The 16,946-nt window shown below is 43.5% G+C and overlaps 1 protein-coding gene across 4 annotated transcripts in view; it reads left to right on the top strand.

The window, feature by feature from the left end:
* Positions 1-16,946, top strand: part of TDRD10 (tudor domain containing 10) — a 63,718-nt gene that overhangs the window by 16,763 nt on the left and 30,009 nt on the right. For 3 of the 4 annotated variants that reach the window (XM_081494665.1, XM_081494664.1, XM_081494667.1), the window contains 2 exons: positions 10,047-10,117; positions 10,748-10,904. The exons of the other annotated variant lie outside the window; for it this stretch is intronic. In XM_081494665.1, coding sequence (XP_081350791.1) covers positions 10,047-10,117; positions 10,748-10,904 — 228 coding nt within the window. The remainder of the gene's footprint in view (positions 1-10,046; positions 10,118-10,747; positions 10,905-16,946) is intronic. 4 annotated transcript variants of the gene reach the window in all.

Genomic DNA, 16,946 nt, shown 5'->3' with positions numbered 1-16,946 from the left:
GATAAAAAGCAATGATTTGTAGTGATACCTAAAGAAATAATACATAAACTCATTGGACACATTGAAGATAGCAAGAAATAGTTCAGTAATATAAAACTTGGTAATTAAAGGAAAAGGTTAAGTGTTTATCTTGCTTTTCCAACACCAGTGCCATTTCAGGGCAAACGAATAACACTAGTGAATGAGAGAAAGTTCTTTACAGAGGAACTCTACCTCAAAATGCAGAGGAAATGGTCGAAAATCATCATTTTGTAAACCATAACACCTGTTTCAGACAATCGTTATCAGAGCATGGTAAATTCATTAGATAAAATATTGATGGGCAGTTTTATAGTGAAAGAATCAGGCTGTTACTGTCTGAATTTGTTTGTGTTTTGTTTTGTTTTGTTTTTTGTCTGAGCCTTGCAGCATGTGGGATCTTAATTTCCCAAGCAGGGATTAAACTCCTGCACCCTGCAGTGGAAGTGTGGAGTCTTAACCATTGGATCGCCCAGGATGTCCCTGTCTCAATTTGTTGATTAATTTAGCATCACCTAAAGTGAGACAACCAGGTATAAGTCTCCTAAAGTGATGTGATATTATTGAAGAAGATCTCACACCATCTATAAAGTATTCTAGCCAAAAATGTAAATAATAACCTATATGTGAAAGCTCCATGGCTAACTTCTAGTCTAGAGGAAACGGGTGGGGATAGAAGATCAAGTTAAATGCTTACAGTAAGGAAGCAGTACTCTTGTCTACAGAACAGCTGACCTGGTATATATTACAAGTCAAAGTCACGGAAAAATTAAAGCAGGGAGATCTGATATAAAGACGTTTAGAAGAGACCTAAGAGAAATGATGACCAAACAGAATAAGTAGACCTTGTTCTGACCCTGACTGCGACAAAACAACAGTTAAAAGATATTTTTGAGACAGTTGATGACGTTTGCCTGTTGTTTGTAGTTTGATAAGTCACCTCTCTGACTTAATATGTCTGCTTAATACTTAATCACCGTTGAACTCACCATGCATATTTCTCATTGATTTTAATTGATCATCTGTCTTTTTAAATAAGATCAGTCCCAGGAGGGACTTCCCTGGTGGTCCAGTGGCTAAGACTCCACACTCCCAGTGCAGGGGGCCTGGGTTCAATCTCTGGTCAGGGAACTAACCCCACATGTTCCAAATAAGACTTCTCATGCTGCAAGGAAAATCAAAGATCCTGTGTGCTGCAACTAAGACCCGGTGCACCCAAATTAATAAATAAATAATAGGTGGAAACCTAGAGCCTATTATACAGAGTGAAGTAAGTCAGAAAGAGAAAAACAAATATTATATACTTGCACATACATATGGAATCTAGAAAGATGGTACTGATGAAATTTATTTTCAGGGCAGCAATGGAGACACAGAACAGACTTATGGACACGGGGGGCGGGGCAGAGGGGAGAGGAAGGAGTGGGTGGGATGTATGGAGAGAGAAACATGGAAGTGTACATGACCATATGTAAAATACCAGTAATGCTGAAGAAGCTGAACTTGAATGGTTCTATGAAGACTTACAAGGCCTTTTAGAACTAACACCCAAAAAAGATGTCCTTTTCATTATAGGGGACTGGAATGCAAAAGTAGGAAGTCAGGAAACACCTGGCGTAACAGGCAAATTTGGCCTTGGAGTACAGAATGAAGCAGGGCAAAGGCTAATAGAGTTTTGCCAAGAGAACGCACTGGTCATAGCAAACACCCTCTTCCAACAACACAAGAGAAGACTCTACACATGGACATCACCAGATGGTCAACACCGAAATCAGATTGATTATATTCTTTGCAGCCAAAGATGGAGAAGCTCTATACAATCAGCAAAAACAAGACCGGGAGCAGACTGTGGCTCAGATCATGAACTCCTTATTGCCAAATTCAGACTTAAATTGAAGAAAGTAAGGAAAACCACTAGACCATTCAGGTATGACCTAAATCAAATCCCTTATGATTATACAGTGGAAATGACAAACAGATTTAAGGGACTAGATCTGATAGACAGAGTGCCTGATGAACTATGGACAGAGGTTCGTGACATTGTATAGGAGACAGGGATCAAGACAATCCCTATGGAAAAGAAATGCAAAAAAGCAAAATGGCCGTCTGAGAAGGCCTTACAAATAGCTGGGAAGAGAAGAGAAGTGAAAAGCAAAGGAGAAAAGGAAAGATATTCCCATCTGAATGCAGAGTTCCAAAGAATAGCAAGGAGAGATAAGAAAGCCTTCCTCAGCGATCAGTGCAAAGAAATAGAGGAAAACAACAGATTGGGAAAGACTAGAGATCTCTTCAAGAAAATTAGAGATACCAAGGGCACATTTCATGAAAGATGGGCTCAATAAAGGACAGAAATGGTATGGACCTAACAGAAGCAGAAGATATTAAGAAGAGGTGGCAAGAATACACAGAAGAACTGTACAAAACAGATCTTCACACCCAGATAATCACAATGGTGTGATCACTCACCTAGAGCCAGACATCCTGGAATGTGAAGTCAAGTGGGCCTTAGAAAGCATCTCTACGAACAAAGCTAGTGGAGGTGATGGAATTCCAGTTGAGCTATTTCAAATCCTCAAAGATGATGCTGTGAAAATGCTGCACTCAATATGCCGGCAAATCTGGAAAACTCAGCAGTGGCCACAGGACTGGAAAAGGTCAGTGTTCATTCCAATCCCAAAGAAAGGCAATGCCAAAGAATGCTCCAACTACCGCACAATTGCACTCATCTCACACGCTAGTAAAGTAATGCTCAAAATTCTCCAAGCCAGGCTTCAGCAATACGTGAACCGTGAACTTCCAGATGTTCAAGCTGGTTTTAGAAAAGGCAGAGGAACCAGAGATCAAATTGCCAACATCCGCTGGATCATCAAAAAAGCAAGAGAGTACCAGAAAAACATCTATTTCTGGTTTATTGACTATGCCAAAGCCTTTGACTGTGTGGATCACAATAAACTGTGGAAAATTCTGCGAGAGATGGGAATACCAGACCACCTGACCTGTCTCTTGAGAAACCTGTATGCAGGTCAGGAAGCAACAGTTAGAACTGGACATGGAACAACAGACTGGTTCCAAGTAGGAAAAGGAGTATGTCAAGGCTGTATATTGTCACCCTGCTTCTTTAACTTATATGCAGAGTACATCATGAGAAATGCTGGGCTGGAAGAAACACAAGCTGAAATCAACATTGTTGGGAGAAATATCAATAACCTCAGATATGCAGATGACATCACCCTTATGGCAGAAAGTGAAGAAGAACTAAAGAGCCTCTTGATGAAAGTGAAAGAGGAGAGTGAAAAAGTTGGCTTAAAGCTCAACATTCAGAAAACTAAGATCATGGCATCTGGTCCCATCACTTCATGGGAAATAGATGGGGAAACAGTGGAAACAGTGTCAGACTTTATTTTTTTGGGCTCCAAAATCACTGCAGATGGTGACTGCAGCCATGAAATTAAAAGACGCTTATTCCTTGGAATGGAGAAGGCAATGGCACCCCACTCCAGTACTCGTGCCTGGAAAATCCCATGGATGGAGGAGCCTGGTAGGCTGCAGTCCATGGGGTTGCTAAGAGTCGGACATGACTGGGCGACTTCACTCTCACTTTTCACTTTGATGCATTGGAGAAGGAAATGGCAACCCACTCCAGTGTTCTTGCCTGGAGAATCCCAGGGACGGTGGAGCCTGCTGGGCTGCCATCTATGGGGTCGCACAGAGTCGGACACGACTGAGGTGACTTAGCAGTTAGCATTCCTTGGAAGGAGAAGGCAATGGCACCCCACTCCAGTACTCTTGCCTGGAAAATCCCATGGACGGAGGATCCTGGTAGGCTACAGTCCATGGGGTCGCTAAGAGTTGGACACGACTGAGCGACTTCACTTTCACTTTTCCCTTTCATGCACTGGAGAAAGAAATGGCAACCCACTCCAGTATTCTTGCCTGGAGAATCCTAGGGACGGCAGAGCCTGGTGAGCTGCCGTCTATGGGGTCACACAGAGTCGGACACGACTGAAGCGACTTAGCATAGCATAGCATAGCATAGCATTCCTTGGAAGGAAGGTTATGGCCAACCTAGATAGCATATTTAAAAGCAGAGACATTACTTTGCCAACAAAGGTCTGTCTAGTCAAGGCTTTGGTTTTTCCAGTAATCATGTTTGGATGTGACAGTTAGACGATGAAGAAAGCTGAGTGCCACAGAATTGATGCTTTTGAACTGTGGTGTTGGAGAAGACTCTTGAGAGTCCCTTGGACTGCAAGGAGATCCAACCAGTCCATCCTAAAGGAGATCAGTCCTGAGTGTTCATTGGAAGGACTGATGTTGAAGCTGAAACTCCAATACTTTGGCCACCTCATGCAAAGAGTTGACTCATTGGAAAAGACCCTAATGCTGGGAAGGATTAGGGGCAGGAGGAGAGAGGGACGACAGAGGATGAGGTGGTTGGATGGCATCACTGACTCGATGGACATGGGTTTGGGTAAACTCCGGGAGTTGGTGATGGACAGAGAGGCCTGGCATGCTGCGATTCATGGGGTCGCAAAGAGTCAGACACGACTGAGCAACTGAACTGAATGGGAATTTGCCCTATGACTCAGGGAACTCAAACCAGGGCTCTGTAACAACCTAGAGGGGTGGGATGGGGAGGGAGATGGGAGGGAGGTTCAAAAGGAGGGGGCATATGTTTACCTATGGCTGATTCATGTTGATGTTTGGCAGAAACCAACACAATTCTGTAAAGCAATTATCCTTCAGTTAAAAAAGTAAATTTAAAATTAAAAAAGAAAAAGATCAGCCCCAGGAGGAGAGAGACTTTGGGTACCCTGTTCACGGCACAAAAGACGTTTTCTAGCACAGAGTAGGCACTTAATAACCATTTGTTGAATGAATTAGAGGAAGTGGACAGTGAGTACAGACAAGTTTTTCAAGGATTTTTGTAATAAAGAAGGATAGGAAGCGGGGTGGGAGCAGGAGGGGGTTGTAAGGTCAAAGCTGTTATGTGTCTTTAAGTATTTAGATAGTAAATATTAGAGCTCATTTGTATGCCCATCCAGTGGGGAGGGTAGTTAATGCAGGAAAAAGAGGAGATTGTTTAGTATAAAGGACCTTGAGAAGGTTAAGAGGGGTTGTCTGGAGCAAGGACGGGTCTTCTATGTAGAGGGTGCGCATGGGTACAGTGAGGTTGACTGATGTGGTGGCCGGGGGTGGGTGTTCCTTTTGATTGCTTGACTCTTCTCAGCAAAGAATCGGGGTTATCTGCTGAGTAGAAAGAGGGCAAGGAAGGTCTGAGTGGAGAAGTAGACTGCAGTAGTTTTGTTTGGGAGGCTGGCGGTTGATGATTAGGAATATGTAGTAGGAATGCCAGAAGCACTGAACAAGGAAATGACCGCAGTCAGTGATCAACCACAGTGGAAAGAGGAAGGCAAGGGCCAGTGGGGCGGGGCAGGGTGGGGCAGAACTGATGGCCAGAGAGTCAGGATAGGGTCAGGAGTTTTTGGGATGGTGGGAAAGTGGCAGAGTTTGAAGGATCACTGCCCCAGAGAATAGAACTGGGAAACTAGAGGTGTGAGAAGGAAGGCTGGTTAGAGAGCAGGGACTTGAAGTTTGGAGGTAGGCAGTCATTGGTAATAGTGGGGTCCAAGGTGTGTCCTGGGAGGAGGGGAGCTCAGGTGACGGGGATACCGCTGTTGGTCCCTTTCTCTCCTCTGTGTGTTTTCTCTTCTCCATGACTTTTATCATTTCATACATTTTTAAAAAATGTATCTGTGTTGGCACATACATGCAATGCCAATAAACATTCAGATGCTTAGCTTGTATCATAGGAAACTGCTGGTACTTGACCAGTTTTTATCTGCAGAAATGTCAAATCACATGGCTCAAATTAAATGTTTCCCAGTTTTTGCCACTTTCTTTTCTTTCTTTATTTTTGACTGTGCTGGGTCTTTGTTGCTTTGCATGGGCCTTCTCTAGTTGCATCGAGCGGGGGATACTCTCTAGTTTTGATGTGCAGGCTTCTCATGGTAATGGCTTCTTTTGTTCTTGAGCATAGGCTCTAGGTGCTCAGGCTTCAGTAGTTGCAGCTCCTGGTTTCCAGAGCAGGGGCTCAGTAGTTGTGGCAGATGGGCTTGCTGCATGGCATACAGGGTCTTCCCCAACCAGGGATCGAACCCGTGTCCCTGGCATTGGCGGGCAGATACCTATCTACCATGCCACCGGGGAAGTCCTTTTGCCACTTTAAACAGAGCTTCAGTGCACTGACTTGTATGCATGTCTACACGCATGTCTCTAGGACCTCACCTGGGTGTGGGGCCAGAGCCACACGGCTTGACCAGGAAGGAGAAAGGCCTCTATTCCTGCCAGCAGCATCAGCAGCAGAATTCCTTTATCCTTACCAACACCAGCTTGGTGTTGTCCAGCTGCTAAATTACTGCTGTCCAGTGGATGTGGAATCATTTAGCATGCAGGTAACTGCCATAACCTTCTGCCTGTCTGGCACAAAGTCAGTGGTCCATAAATGCTCATGCTGTAATTATTGGCAGGCTATAGTAGATGTTTTTTTGTAATGATTGATTGAAAGGAGTATATTAATAAGTGAAATAGGTTATGAAGCAGAAGATACTGTATGATCCCTTAATCTCTATGTACAGTACTCATGTTTTGGTGGTAAGATTATGGGTGATATCTCTGTTTTGCTTATCTGTATTTTTAAACTTTTCTATAATAAACATTTAATGCTTTTATAATTAAAATATCCTAATAACTAATTTTCATTATTTAAAATGATATGTAAAATATACCCTAAGGGATATGAGGCAATTTTAGCTTAATGTACTAAGCTTCCTGTCAAATCTATAGTAAAAATTTTTTTTAGATAAACAAACTGAACTATTAAGGGGCAGAAAAATAATGTCATAGGTTATGCCTTTAGATTTTTGTAGTTCCTAATGATAACTATCAATAAGAACATCTGCTGCTAGGATGACCTCACTGATAGCGTTGATTGATGAACCATGGGTGAAAAGATGTCAGGAGGTTTCTTTTGTATTTGTATGTGTGTGGTAGTGGTGGTTCTCTCTTCTTACTCTCAAGCACATTTTCTGAAAATGAGTGCTTCCTGAATCAGTTTGATACCAGGGAACAGTAGTTTTTTACCTTGGCTGCATATTGCCATCATCTTTTTAAAAATATTGATAAAAATACTGCTTTAATCTCAACCTTGGAGATTCTGATTTTGTTCATCTGGGGTGGGCCAGGCGTCGCTCTGGTAGGTAGTTTAAAAAAAAAAACAACTTTCCAACTGAATCTTATATGCAATCAGAATTGAGGATCATTGCTGTAGGAGAAGGGTTTGCCAAGTTTTCTGTAAAGGATCAGATACATGCATGCTAAATCGCTTCAGTCGTGTTTGATTCTGTGCGACCCCGTGGACTATAGCCCTCCAGGCTCCTCTGTCCACGGGATTCTCCAGGCAAGAATACTGGAGTGGGTTGCCATACCCTCCTCCAGGGGATCTTCCCAACCCAGGGATCGAACCCGCCTCTCTTACATCTCCTGCATTGGCAGGGAGGTTCTTTACCACTAGCATCACCCAGGAAGCCTCAAAGGGTCAAATAGTAAGGATTTATGCTTTGCAGGCCATATGCCTCTGTTGGAGGTACTCTGCCACTGGGGCATGAAAGCGGCCATGGAGAATACATAAACGAATGTGCGTGGCTACACTCCAATACAGAGAAGGCAATGGCACCCCACTCCAGTACTCTTGCCTGGAAAATCCCATGGATGGAGGAGCCTGGTAGACTGCAGTCCATGGGGTTGCTAAGAGTCGGACACGACTGAGCGACTTCACTTTCACTTTTCACTTTCCTGCATTGGAGAAGGAAATGGCAACCCACTCCAGTGTTCTCGCCTGGAGAATCCCAGGGACGGCGGAGCCTGGTGGGCTGCCGTCTATGGGGTTGCACAGAGTTGGACACGACTGAAGCGACTTAGCAGCAGCACACTCCAATAACACTTAGAAAAAGGGTGGTGGGTTGGATTTGGCCCAAGGCTGTGGTTTCCTGACACCTGCTATTGAAGGTACAAAAATATGGGAGTTTTCTCTTATTTTATTTCATCATTTATTCATTGATTTATTTTTGGCTGTACCACACAGCTTTGGGGATATTAGTTCCCTGACCAGGGATTGAATCCATGCCCTCAGCAGTGAAAGCACAGAGTCCTAACCATTGGACCACCAGGGAATTCTCTCTTTTAATAATAGGAAAATCTGACCAGAAGAACGATATCGTTTTGCATGATATCATGAAAAGTATGCAGGATTTGAGGTTAGAAGCCTTGAGTTCAAATCTTGACTCTAAATTAGCTGTGTAATCTTAGGGAAGTCACTTAATCTTGATGATCTTTATTTTATGCATTTGAGAATGAGGACAATAATAATATACACTTCATAGGGTGGTTTTAAAGATCAAATGGAATAAGGCATATGATAGTGCTCCATAAACTGAAAATGCTAAGCACATATTGCTTGTTCTCACAAATTGCTTGTTGCTCAGCATCTTGTAGATTCATGTGTAATAAACATTAAATATTTAAAAGTAAAAGCAAATTAGAAAATTTGAATTTAAATGTAATATAAATATGAAGACTCGGAAAAATGGGTTATACATTATGCATTTCTCTTCCCTTGCCAACAAAGTGACTTTAGATTGGTAATAACAGAATATGGTATAAATACATATTTTCCCAAAGTAGAATTTTCTCGGGAAACATTGGTTTTCATCACAGGTGTGGGATTTGTAGTGGGTATGGCCATTGGGGAAGCTGGGGAAGGAGAAAGCGGGGAGGTGCAGGTAGGAGATGACAGGGAGGCCTGAGGGGAAGCTACGGCCGTGGGCAGCACATCCATGACCTGTAAGAACGTGTTTTCAGCGGAGCAGGAACAGCGGCTAAGCTGCAGCCAGGAGGGAGTGGGCGGGGAGGAAACAGAGGCAATAGGCGGACACAGCTCTTTCTACACATTTAGCAGAAAGAGAGAAAAAATAGGGTGTCGCTCAAAAGGGCATCAGGGTTGGGTAGATGTTATCTCAAAAAAGGAAGGGCAGTCATGGTTGGAGCCTAGGGGTGGGAGTGGAACTAGGATCCATGGGAGAGGGAGCCTGAAGGCAGGCAGGAGGGAGAGTTTAAGAATTAGATGGAGAGATGTCCAGGGGAGGTGATTGTATCCCCAGGCAGTGGGGGCTTGGCTTGGCTGCAGTGAGGAAAGTTGGGGTGGTTGGTAGGGGTGGGGAGCCGTACAGAGCAGGCATGGCAGACAGCTCCATCAGCAGCTGACCAGAGATGAGTGTCCTCCCTCCATGCACTGCCCCCTCTGGACTTTACTTTTACTCTTAGACGTCACTCCGCCCTATCGGTTAAACATAGATCACGCATTTATGAACTGAACTCTAAGCTCCTTGAGTGCAAGACTTATGTCAAGTTCAAATTCATATCTCCTGTAATACTTGACATAAGGCTTGTGGGTAGCTCATGTTTGCTGTTGGACATGTAGGAAAGAAATGAAGGGAAGTTGCCACGAATACAGGACTGAGTCAGCAGACTCAATTAAAAATGCCTTCCCACCTAGGTAGTGTTGAAAGGGAGATAGCCTAGAGATTAAAGTCACTTCCACCTGGGAGCCCGCCCTGACCACTTCTTTTCTCTACAAATTTGGGTTAGATACCCAGACTGTGTTCTCCCAGAGGCATCTGTACTTCCTCATGGAATTTCACACCCTCTGGTAAAATGACCTGTTTACTTGATTGTCTTGTCAGTGCCCCACACGTCTGTTGAACTGCAATTGAAGGCAGTGCTTACATCCTTCTTGTCTCTGTGTTTGCATCACTGAGCACAAAGCCTGGCACACTCAGCATATCATTGGTTCTCATTAAGTATTTGTTCAGCTGATTACAGCCTAACTGGTTGGGGATCTGCAACCTTGAGAACCAGTTGTCAGTTTTGTCTTTGGGTCTCTTTATCTCTTTTAAACCCTGCCATTGTAGGAGGAGATTCGGTGCCTTCTAAAGGACTTCAGCCCTCTCCGTGTCCACAGAGTCCAGAATGGCTGCAAGTGGTAATGACTGTTCTTCCTTTGTTTTCTTTGGGAAGCACCTCCTTTCCTCTTTGTCCATTTTGCTGATGCACTGATGTTGCAGACCAGCTCAACAACTCCCAAAGCCACGCCCACTTCAACTTGGCAGAGGGACATTTGGGAAACCCCCTTTCCACATTTAACCCTCTGACTCGGCAGCCTTATCCATACAATCTTGTGTTAGAAGTCCAGAGCCCTGGGTTTACTTGTGGTCTTGTCCTTTCTCTGTTTTCTGACTCGAAGCAAGTTAGTGAACCTCTCTCAGCCTTGTTTGCCCCTGAAATCTGGACCTACTCATATTTTTCCTTTCTTATGTTCAAGGCAGTAAAAGGACTTTGAACTTCTGTGGGGAGCAGTATGAAGGAAACCCAGAGCCATGCCCTATGGTATATGGTGAAAGGGTCAGCACATGTCTCCCGGTCCCCAGGAACCCCAGGACCAGCTCCCCCACTGCCCAGCCCAAACCTGGGTGTCATGGTGGCCTCCTTGGTGTTAGGAGTGGCCCAGCCTCTCCCATCCCTGCAGATGGGAGAGGAGACCATTCCTCAGCTCGGCACCCTCCTGCGGCTCTGTTTGAGCTGGGCTCAGAGCTGCCCTCTCCTTCCTTTGCAGCTTCGCATTTGTAGATCTGGGCTCCATGCAGAAAGTGGCACTTGCGATCCAGGCACTGAATGGGAAGCTCTTCCACAAGCGAAAACTGTACGTGAATTCCAACAACAGGTCTCCCAAGAGGACCCCTGATGTGACTGAGCGGCCCCAGGAGCTGCTGGTAGGTGCCTGGTCTCTCCACTCTCAGGGTTGCTCTGTGGTCACTTTTTTTTTTTTTTTAATTTTTATTTGTTTAGTTTTGGCTGTGCTGGGTCTTCGTTGCTACACAGGCTTTTCTGTAGTTGCGGCAAGCAGGGGCCAATCTCTAGTTGCAGTGCACAGGCTTGTCATTGCAGTGGCTTCTCTTGTTGTGGGGCATTGGCTCTAGGGCACAAACTCAGTAGTTGTGGCACATGGGCTTAGTTGCTCCATGGCACATGAGATCTTCCTGGACCAGGGATCGAACCTGTGTCTCCTGCATTGACAGGCTGATTCTTTACCACTAAGCCACCAGGGAAGCCCATCTGTGGCTCTGCTTTCTGTCCCATCTTACAGTGGACAGAACAGGGGCTGGAATGAAATTAGGAAACTTTATGACTTTAACAGTCAGGAGCAAGGTTGGTATAGAAAACCTGGAACTTTGAAATGGAAGGAAGGCTGTATTCTTGGCAAGGACAAAAAGGGTTATTAGGCAATTCAGTCAGGGCTTTTTCCACATGGGTTATTGAAATTGAGGTTTTTACTTGTTTAAGGCAGCAAACAATTGTATCTGTTGTTTGCATAGCCTTGTTCTGGCTGCTGGTGTGGAAGGTAAGGAAGACAAAAGTGAGTAAAACCTGATCCTTCCTGGCAGGAAGACAAGTATGAGGTCTGGGAAGGCGAAAGTTAATGGTGGGGCAGTGCCTGGTAGGGGCTTCCTTTGTGGACAGAGAAGAGAAGGCCCATGACTAACCCCCAGGAGCTTCCCTCCAATGATTTTTTTGAGCTTCCCTCCAATGAAGTGGGCTCTATGTAGGTGAAGGTGAACCAGAAGCAAAGCTATTTGTTTTTCGTGGCTGTAGAAGAGTTCAGGAGGTAGGGGGTCCAAGGGTGGCATGGGAACTCCATGATGCTAACCAGGGTTCCAGGTGAGAAGAAGGGGAGAAGCAGAGGGTCCAGAGCCTGTGTTTTCATAAAAGGCACATTCTCACGAGCCCTACCACAATTTTGCTTATATTTTGTTAGGGAGAACTGTAACTGGTGACCTTCAGTGCAAAGGAGGCTGGAAAATGTAGCTTTTAAAATAGGCACACTGTTGCTAAACTTGGGAATCTGTCATCAAGGGAAGAGAGAATGCCTATTGGCAGGCAATTAACAAGGTCAGCCAAGGCTGGAGGAGTTGGAGATGGGAGTTGAGAGGTGGATTAGAATCTCCACAGTAAGAGTGCCAGAGGTGGCTCCCTTTGCTACTTCCAAACTGTTTTTCTTCCTTTCTCTTTAAACCCTCTCTTGGAAGGGCAGGCTGTCAGATTACCCTACGTACTGACCTTCTTGGTTGCAGTCATCTGGCATTCTCACTGTCATGCTCTGTTATTCATTGATAACTTTAGCTTCTGACTCACCATCTTTCTCTTTTACTGACACTCAGATTGCATCCTGTGGATGATCTATCTAAGAGTCTGGCCCCTTATTTCCTAGACCATTTATCTTCAATGATCTTTCCTTTCACTCGATCACAGTTTCCCGTTCCCTGTATTATATCTCAGACCTTGTCATTGCTCATAATTGAACATCTCCAAAATATCCATTTGGAGCATCCCACTCTGCCCTTCACCACTTCTCTGCAGCTCTCTTACTCTAGAAGAGCAGTTCTCAAGCTTTAGCAGCATCAGAATCACCGCTGAGCTTGTTAAACAGCTTGCTGAGCGCTACCTGCAGAGATGCTGATTGAGTGCATATGCGGTGGGGCCTGAGAATTGTGGCGCTATGCCACAAGTGCCAAGTGGTGCTGGCACCCCTGGCCCTGGGACCACTGTTTGAGTAGCAAGGCTCTAAAACCCCCAGTCTAACAATCAGACACACTGGGATTCAAAACACTCCCCCTACCACTTCTTCACTATTCAACACTCTACTCCCTCACTTCCCTTCTTCGCTTAGATTCCAGAATCATAACTGCCTTCATTCCAATTACCTTAATTCTCTTAGCTCACTAAGTCATATCTTGCACAACTCCTCTCCTAGTTGAACTCAGCACTCAACCTCTCTGAACTGCTGAAGATATTCACACCACCTTGCTCACTGCTCTCAGTTGTAGGTATGGTCACAGCTTTCTCACTTCTTCAAACTGACCTGTCTTGGAAATCTCTAACCTTTTGTGTTGTTATGTCCAATTTGCTATTAAGCCCATCTAATGCATTTTTCATTTTAGATAGTGTAGTTTTCAAATTCCATTTAGTTCTTACCCCCCATTCCTCAGCTGAACTTTTCCTTTTTTTTTTGGCTGGGCCTTGAGGCACGTGGCGTCTTGGTTCCACACGTGCGTGCTTGAGTGCTAAGTCGCTTCAGTCATGTCCAACTCTTTGCGACCCTATGGACTGTAGCCTCCCAGGCTCCTCAGTCCATGGGATTCTCCAGGCAAGAATACTGGAGTGGGTTGCCATTTCCTACTCCAGGGGATCTTCCCAACCCAGGGATTGAACCCACGTGTCGTACATCTCCTGCATTGGCAGGTGGGTTCTTTACCACTAATGCCACCTGGGAAGCCCCCTTCGTTCTCCAACCAGGGATCAAACCAGTGCCCCTGAAGTGGAAGCACAGAGTCTCAACCACTGGATCACCAGGGAAGTTCCTGAACTCTTTCATCTTTTCACTCATTTGTTTATCTTTTCTTCCAGGTTCTTTAATATACTTACTGTAGTTACAAAATCATTTTCTGCTAATTCCAACATCTGGGTCATTTGTAGCTCTGCTTTTGTTGACATTTACCTCCTTGTTTAAGAGTCAAGGCTTCTTACAGTAATTTTTTATTGTATGTTGGATACTGTGGATGTTGTATTACAGAGGCTTTATATTATGTTCTCTAAATAGCATTGATTTTTTTCCTAGCAAAAATGAAGTCACTAGCTGGTCTTTTGATCTTATTAAAGTTGGTTTTCTTTTTTGGGGACTGGTATACTTCAGTTTGAGCCTTTGTTCCTAGGCAAAATCCTTTTCCTAAGATCTGACCTTGTAGGCTGAAGGTGTCAGGGTGCTTACCATGCTCTACTCTGGCTGGGCTGGAACTCCGATATCTTCTCAGCATTGTATTGATACCTGTATTCTCCTCTTAGCTTGCTCTCTACCTTCTGCAACAGCTCTTCTCTATAAGGCCTCCCAGGACCTACATTGCATATGGGCAGCTTAGGATTCAGCCAAGGACCTGGGGTTAGCCCCTAGATTTCTGGGGCTTTGCTGTACTCCTTTCTCAGTGGTACCCCATCTCATAAATTCCCAGCACCAAACCTCTTTTGTGTGTTTCTTCTGCTCAGGGGGACTGCCACTGACTGCCCAGGCTCTGCTTGCCTTCGCTGTGAATTGGGAAAATGCCCCCTGGCAAGGGGCCTGAGTCAATGTGGGCTCCTAGCCTGAATGCTTTCTTTTCTCAGGCAAAGTGCCCTCTGCTATTTACTATCATTAGTGTGTACCAGAAACAGTTAATTTGTGTATTTTGTCCAGTTTTAGGGTGCTTTGGGACGGGTAAGTACTGTCATACAAGAACCAGGTGCTAGAAAAGAGTGTTTAGAAGCTCACCTTCTTCCTTTTGGGATAAATATCATTTCTCAGGATTATTTCTGGTGCTTTTGCATTAGAAATAAGTAACCAAAAAATGAACACTAATCTCCATGCTTTGGGGAATTTAAAAACATATTCCTAAGTAAATAACGTGTGGGTCAAAGAAGAAATTATAAGAGAAATTTAAAAATACTTAAGAGGACTTCCCTGGTGGTCCAGTGGTTAAGACTTCAGGCTTCCATTATGGAGGGTATGAGTTCAATGCCTTGTCGGGGAACAAAGATCCTGCATGCCACACAGCTTGGCCAAAAATTTTTTTTGAAAAAGTACTTAGAACTGAACAATAAGGAAAGTTTTTTCTCATCAAAAGCTGTGGGATATATGTACTCTAGAGCCCACATGCTACAACTGTTGAGCCCATGTGCTGCAGATACTGCAGCCCATGCACCTAGAGCCTGTGCTCCATAACAAGAGTCACCACCACAATGAGAAGCCTGCTTACCACAGCAAAGAGTAGCCCCCGCTCACTGCAATTAGAGAAAGCCTGTGCGCAGCAACGAAGACCCAGTACAACCAAAAAAATAAAAAAGTTGAATGCAGCAAAAGCAATACTTATGGGGAAGTATGTAATACTGAATGCTTAAACGAGCAAAGGAGACATAGTGAAAATAAATGAGCTTACAGTTGATTGAAGTAGGTAAAAAGTAAAAATAAACCCAAATAAGGAACAGACAAAATTTTTTAAAAAATATCTATTTATTTGGATGCACCGGGTCTTAGTAGAGGCATGCAGGATCTTTAATTGTGGCATGTGGGATCTAGTTGCCTGACCAGGGATCGAACCCTGGCCTCTTGCATTGGGAGTACAGAGTCTTAACCACTGGACCACCAGGGAAGTCCCAGCAAAAATTTTAAAACAAAGTTTTTTAAAATTTAAAATTTTGTAGACTTCCCTGGTAGTCCAGTGGTTAAGAATCAGCCTGCCAATGCAGGGGACATGGGTTCTATCCCTGCTCCAGGAAGATCCCACATGCCACAGGGCGGCGAGGCTCCTGGGCCACAACTGAACCCACATTCTGGAGCCCGCGAGCCGCAACTGCTGAAGCCAGTGCATCTGGAGCCTGTGCTGTGTGTGCAGCAAGAGAAGCCACCGCAATGAGCAGCGCGAGCACAGCAAGGAAGAGTAGCCTCTGCTCGCCCCAACCAGAAAGGAAACCTGTGTAGCAACTAAGGCCCAGTACAGCCATAAATAAATAAATAAAAATAGCCCTTCTTGTTTCCCTTTTATAAAAAAATTTTTAATTTTGTAAACAAAGCTGTAGTTATATGTCAGTTATATCTCCATAAAACTGGAGGGGAAACAAGCATGAAAAACAAAGCTACAATAGAAAGGATCAATAACGTCAAAATTTGATTCTTTCAAGAGATTAATGAAAAAAGCTTTTGGAATGATTAATTAGAAAAAAGGAGAAAAGGGAATAAATAAACATTAGTATTAAAAAAAGATCATAACTATAGATGTAGCTGATATTAAAATATAAGCTAATAAATTTGAAAACTTAGAAGAAATGGACACATTTTTTAAAGTATATCATTTTCAAAACTAACATAAGAACCTGCTAGTCCTATATCTGTAAAGCAGTTGAATCAATGTTTAGAATCGTCTTATAAAGAAAACACAAAGCTCTGATTGTTCTATAGGCAAATTTACTGAATTTTCAAGGAATGGAAAATTCCGATATTACATAAATTCTTCTAAGGAATAAAAGAGATACTTTGTTAGTTCATTCTTTGAGGCCAATATAACCGTGATAACAAATCAGACAGGAGATTATGAGAGCGATAAATTGCAGGCTGGCTTCTCTCACATGAATACACATGTGATGTTTCTAAACAAAATATTGGCAAAATGAAGTCAGTATTGGCTGATGAAGATTGTAATGGCAGTTGGATTTTTTCCAAAAATACAGAAATTTAACATTAGAAAAATGATAAATCTGGAGTTCCGTGGTTGCCTAGTGGTTAGGATTCTGGGTTTTGACTGCCATGGCCTGGGTTCAGACCCTGGTGAGGGAATTGAGATCCCACAAGCAAGCCTTATGGTAAGGCCAGAAAAAAAAAAGAAAAATAAAGAAAGAAAAACAATAACTCTTTCACTACATTAACAGATTAAAGAATGAAAATCATATGATCACTTTAGACACAGCAAAAGCATTTGATAAAATTCAGCACTAATTTATGATTTAAAAATAAAGATTTTTAGCAGCTCGAAGTGAAAAATTATTCTTAACCTGATAAAGGCTATCTTCTAAAACTCTGCAGAAAATAATATTTCAATAGAAAAACATTATAAGCATTCTCATTAAAAATAGGAACAAGACAAGGATATACTTTTGTCTAGTAAGGTAAGGAAAATAAGTTAAAGGCATAAATATTGGGCTAGGAGAAACAAAGCTCATTATTTACAAATGAT

Source organism: Giraffa tippelskirchi, chromosome 5 (assembly GCF_054371585.1).
Source record: "Giraffa tippelskirchi isolate mGirTip1 chromosome 5, T2T-mGirTip1v1.2.pri, whole genome shotgun sequence".
In the NCBI taxonomy this organism is placed as follows: domain Eukaryota; kingdom Metazoa; phylum Chordata; class Mammalia; order Artiodactyla; family Giraffidae; genus Giraffa; species Giraffa tippelskirchi.
The sequence above is the reverse complement of the archived record's forward strand: the minus strand, read 5'-3'. Positions and strand labels throughout refer to the sequence as shown.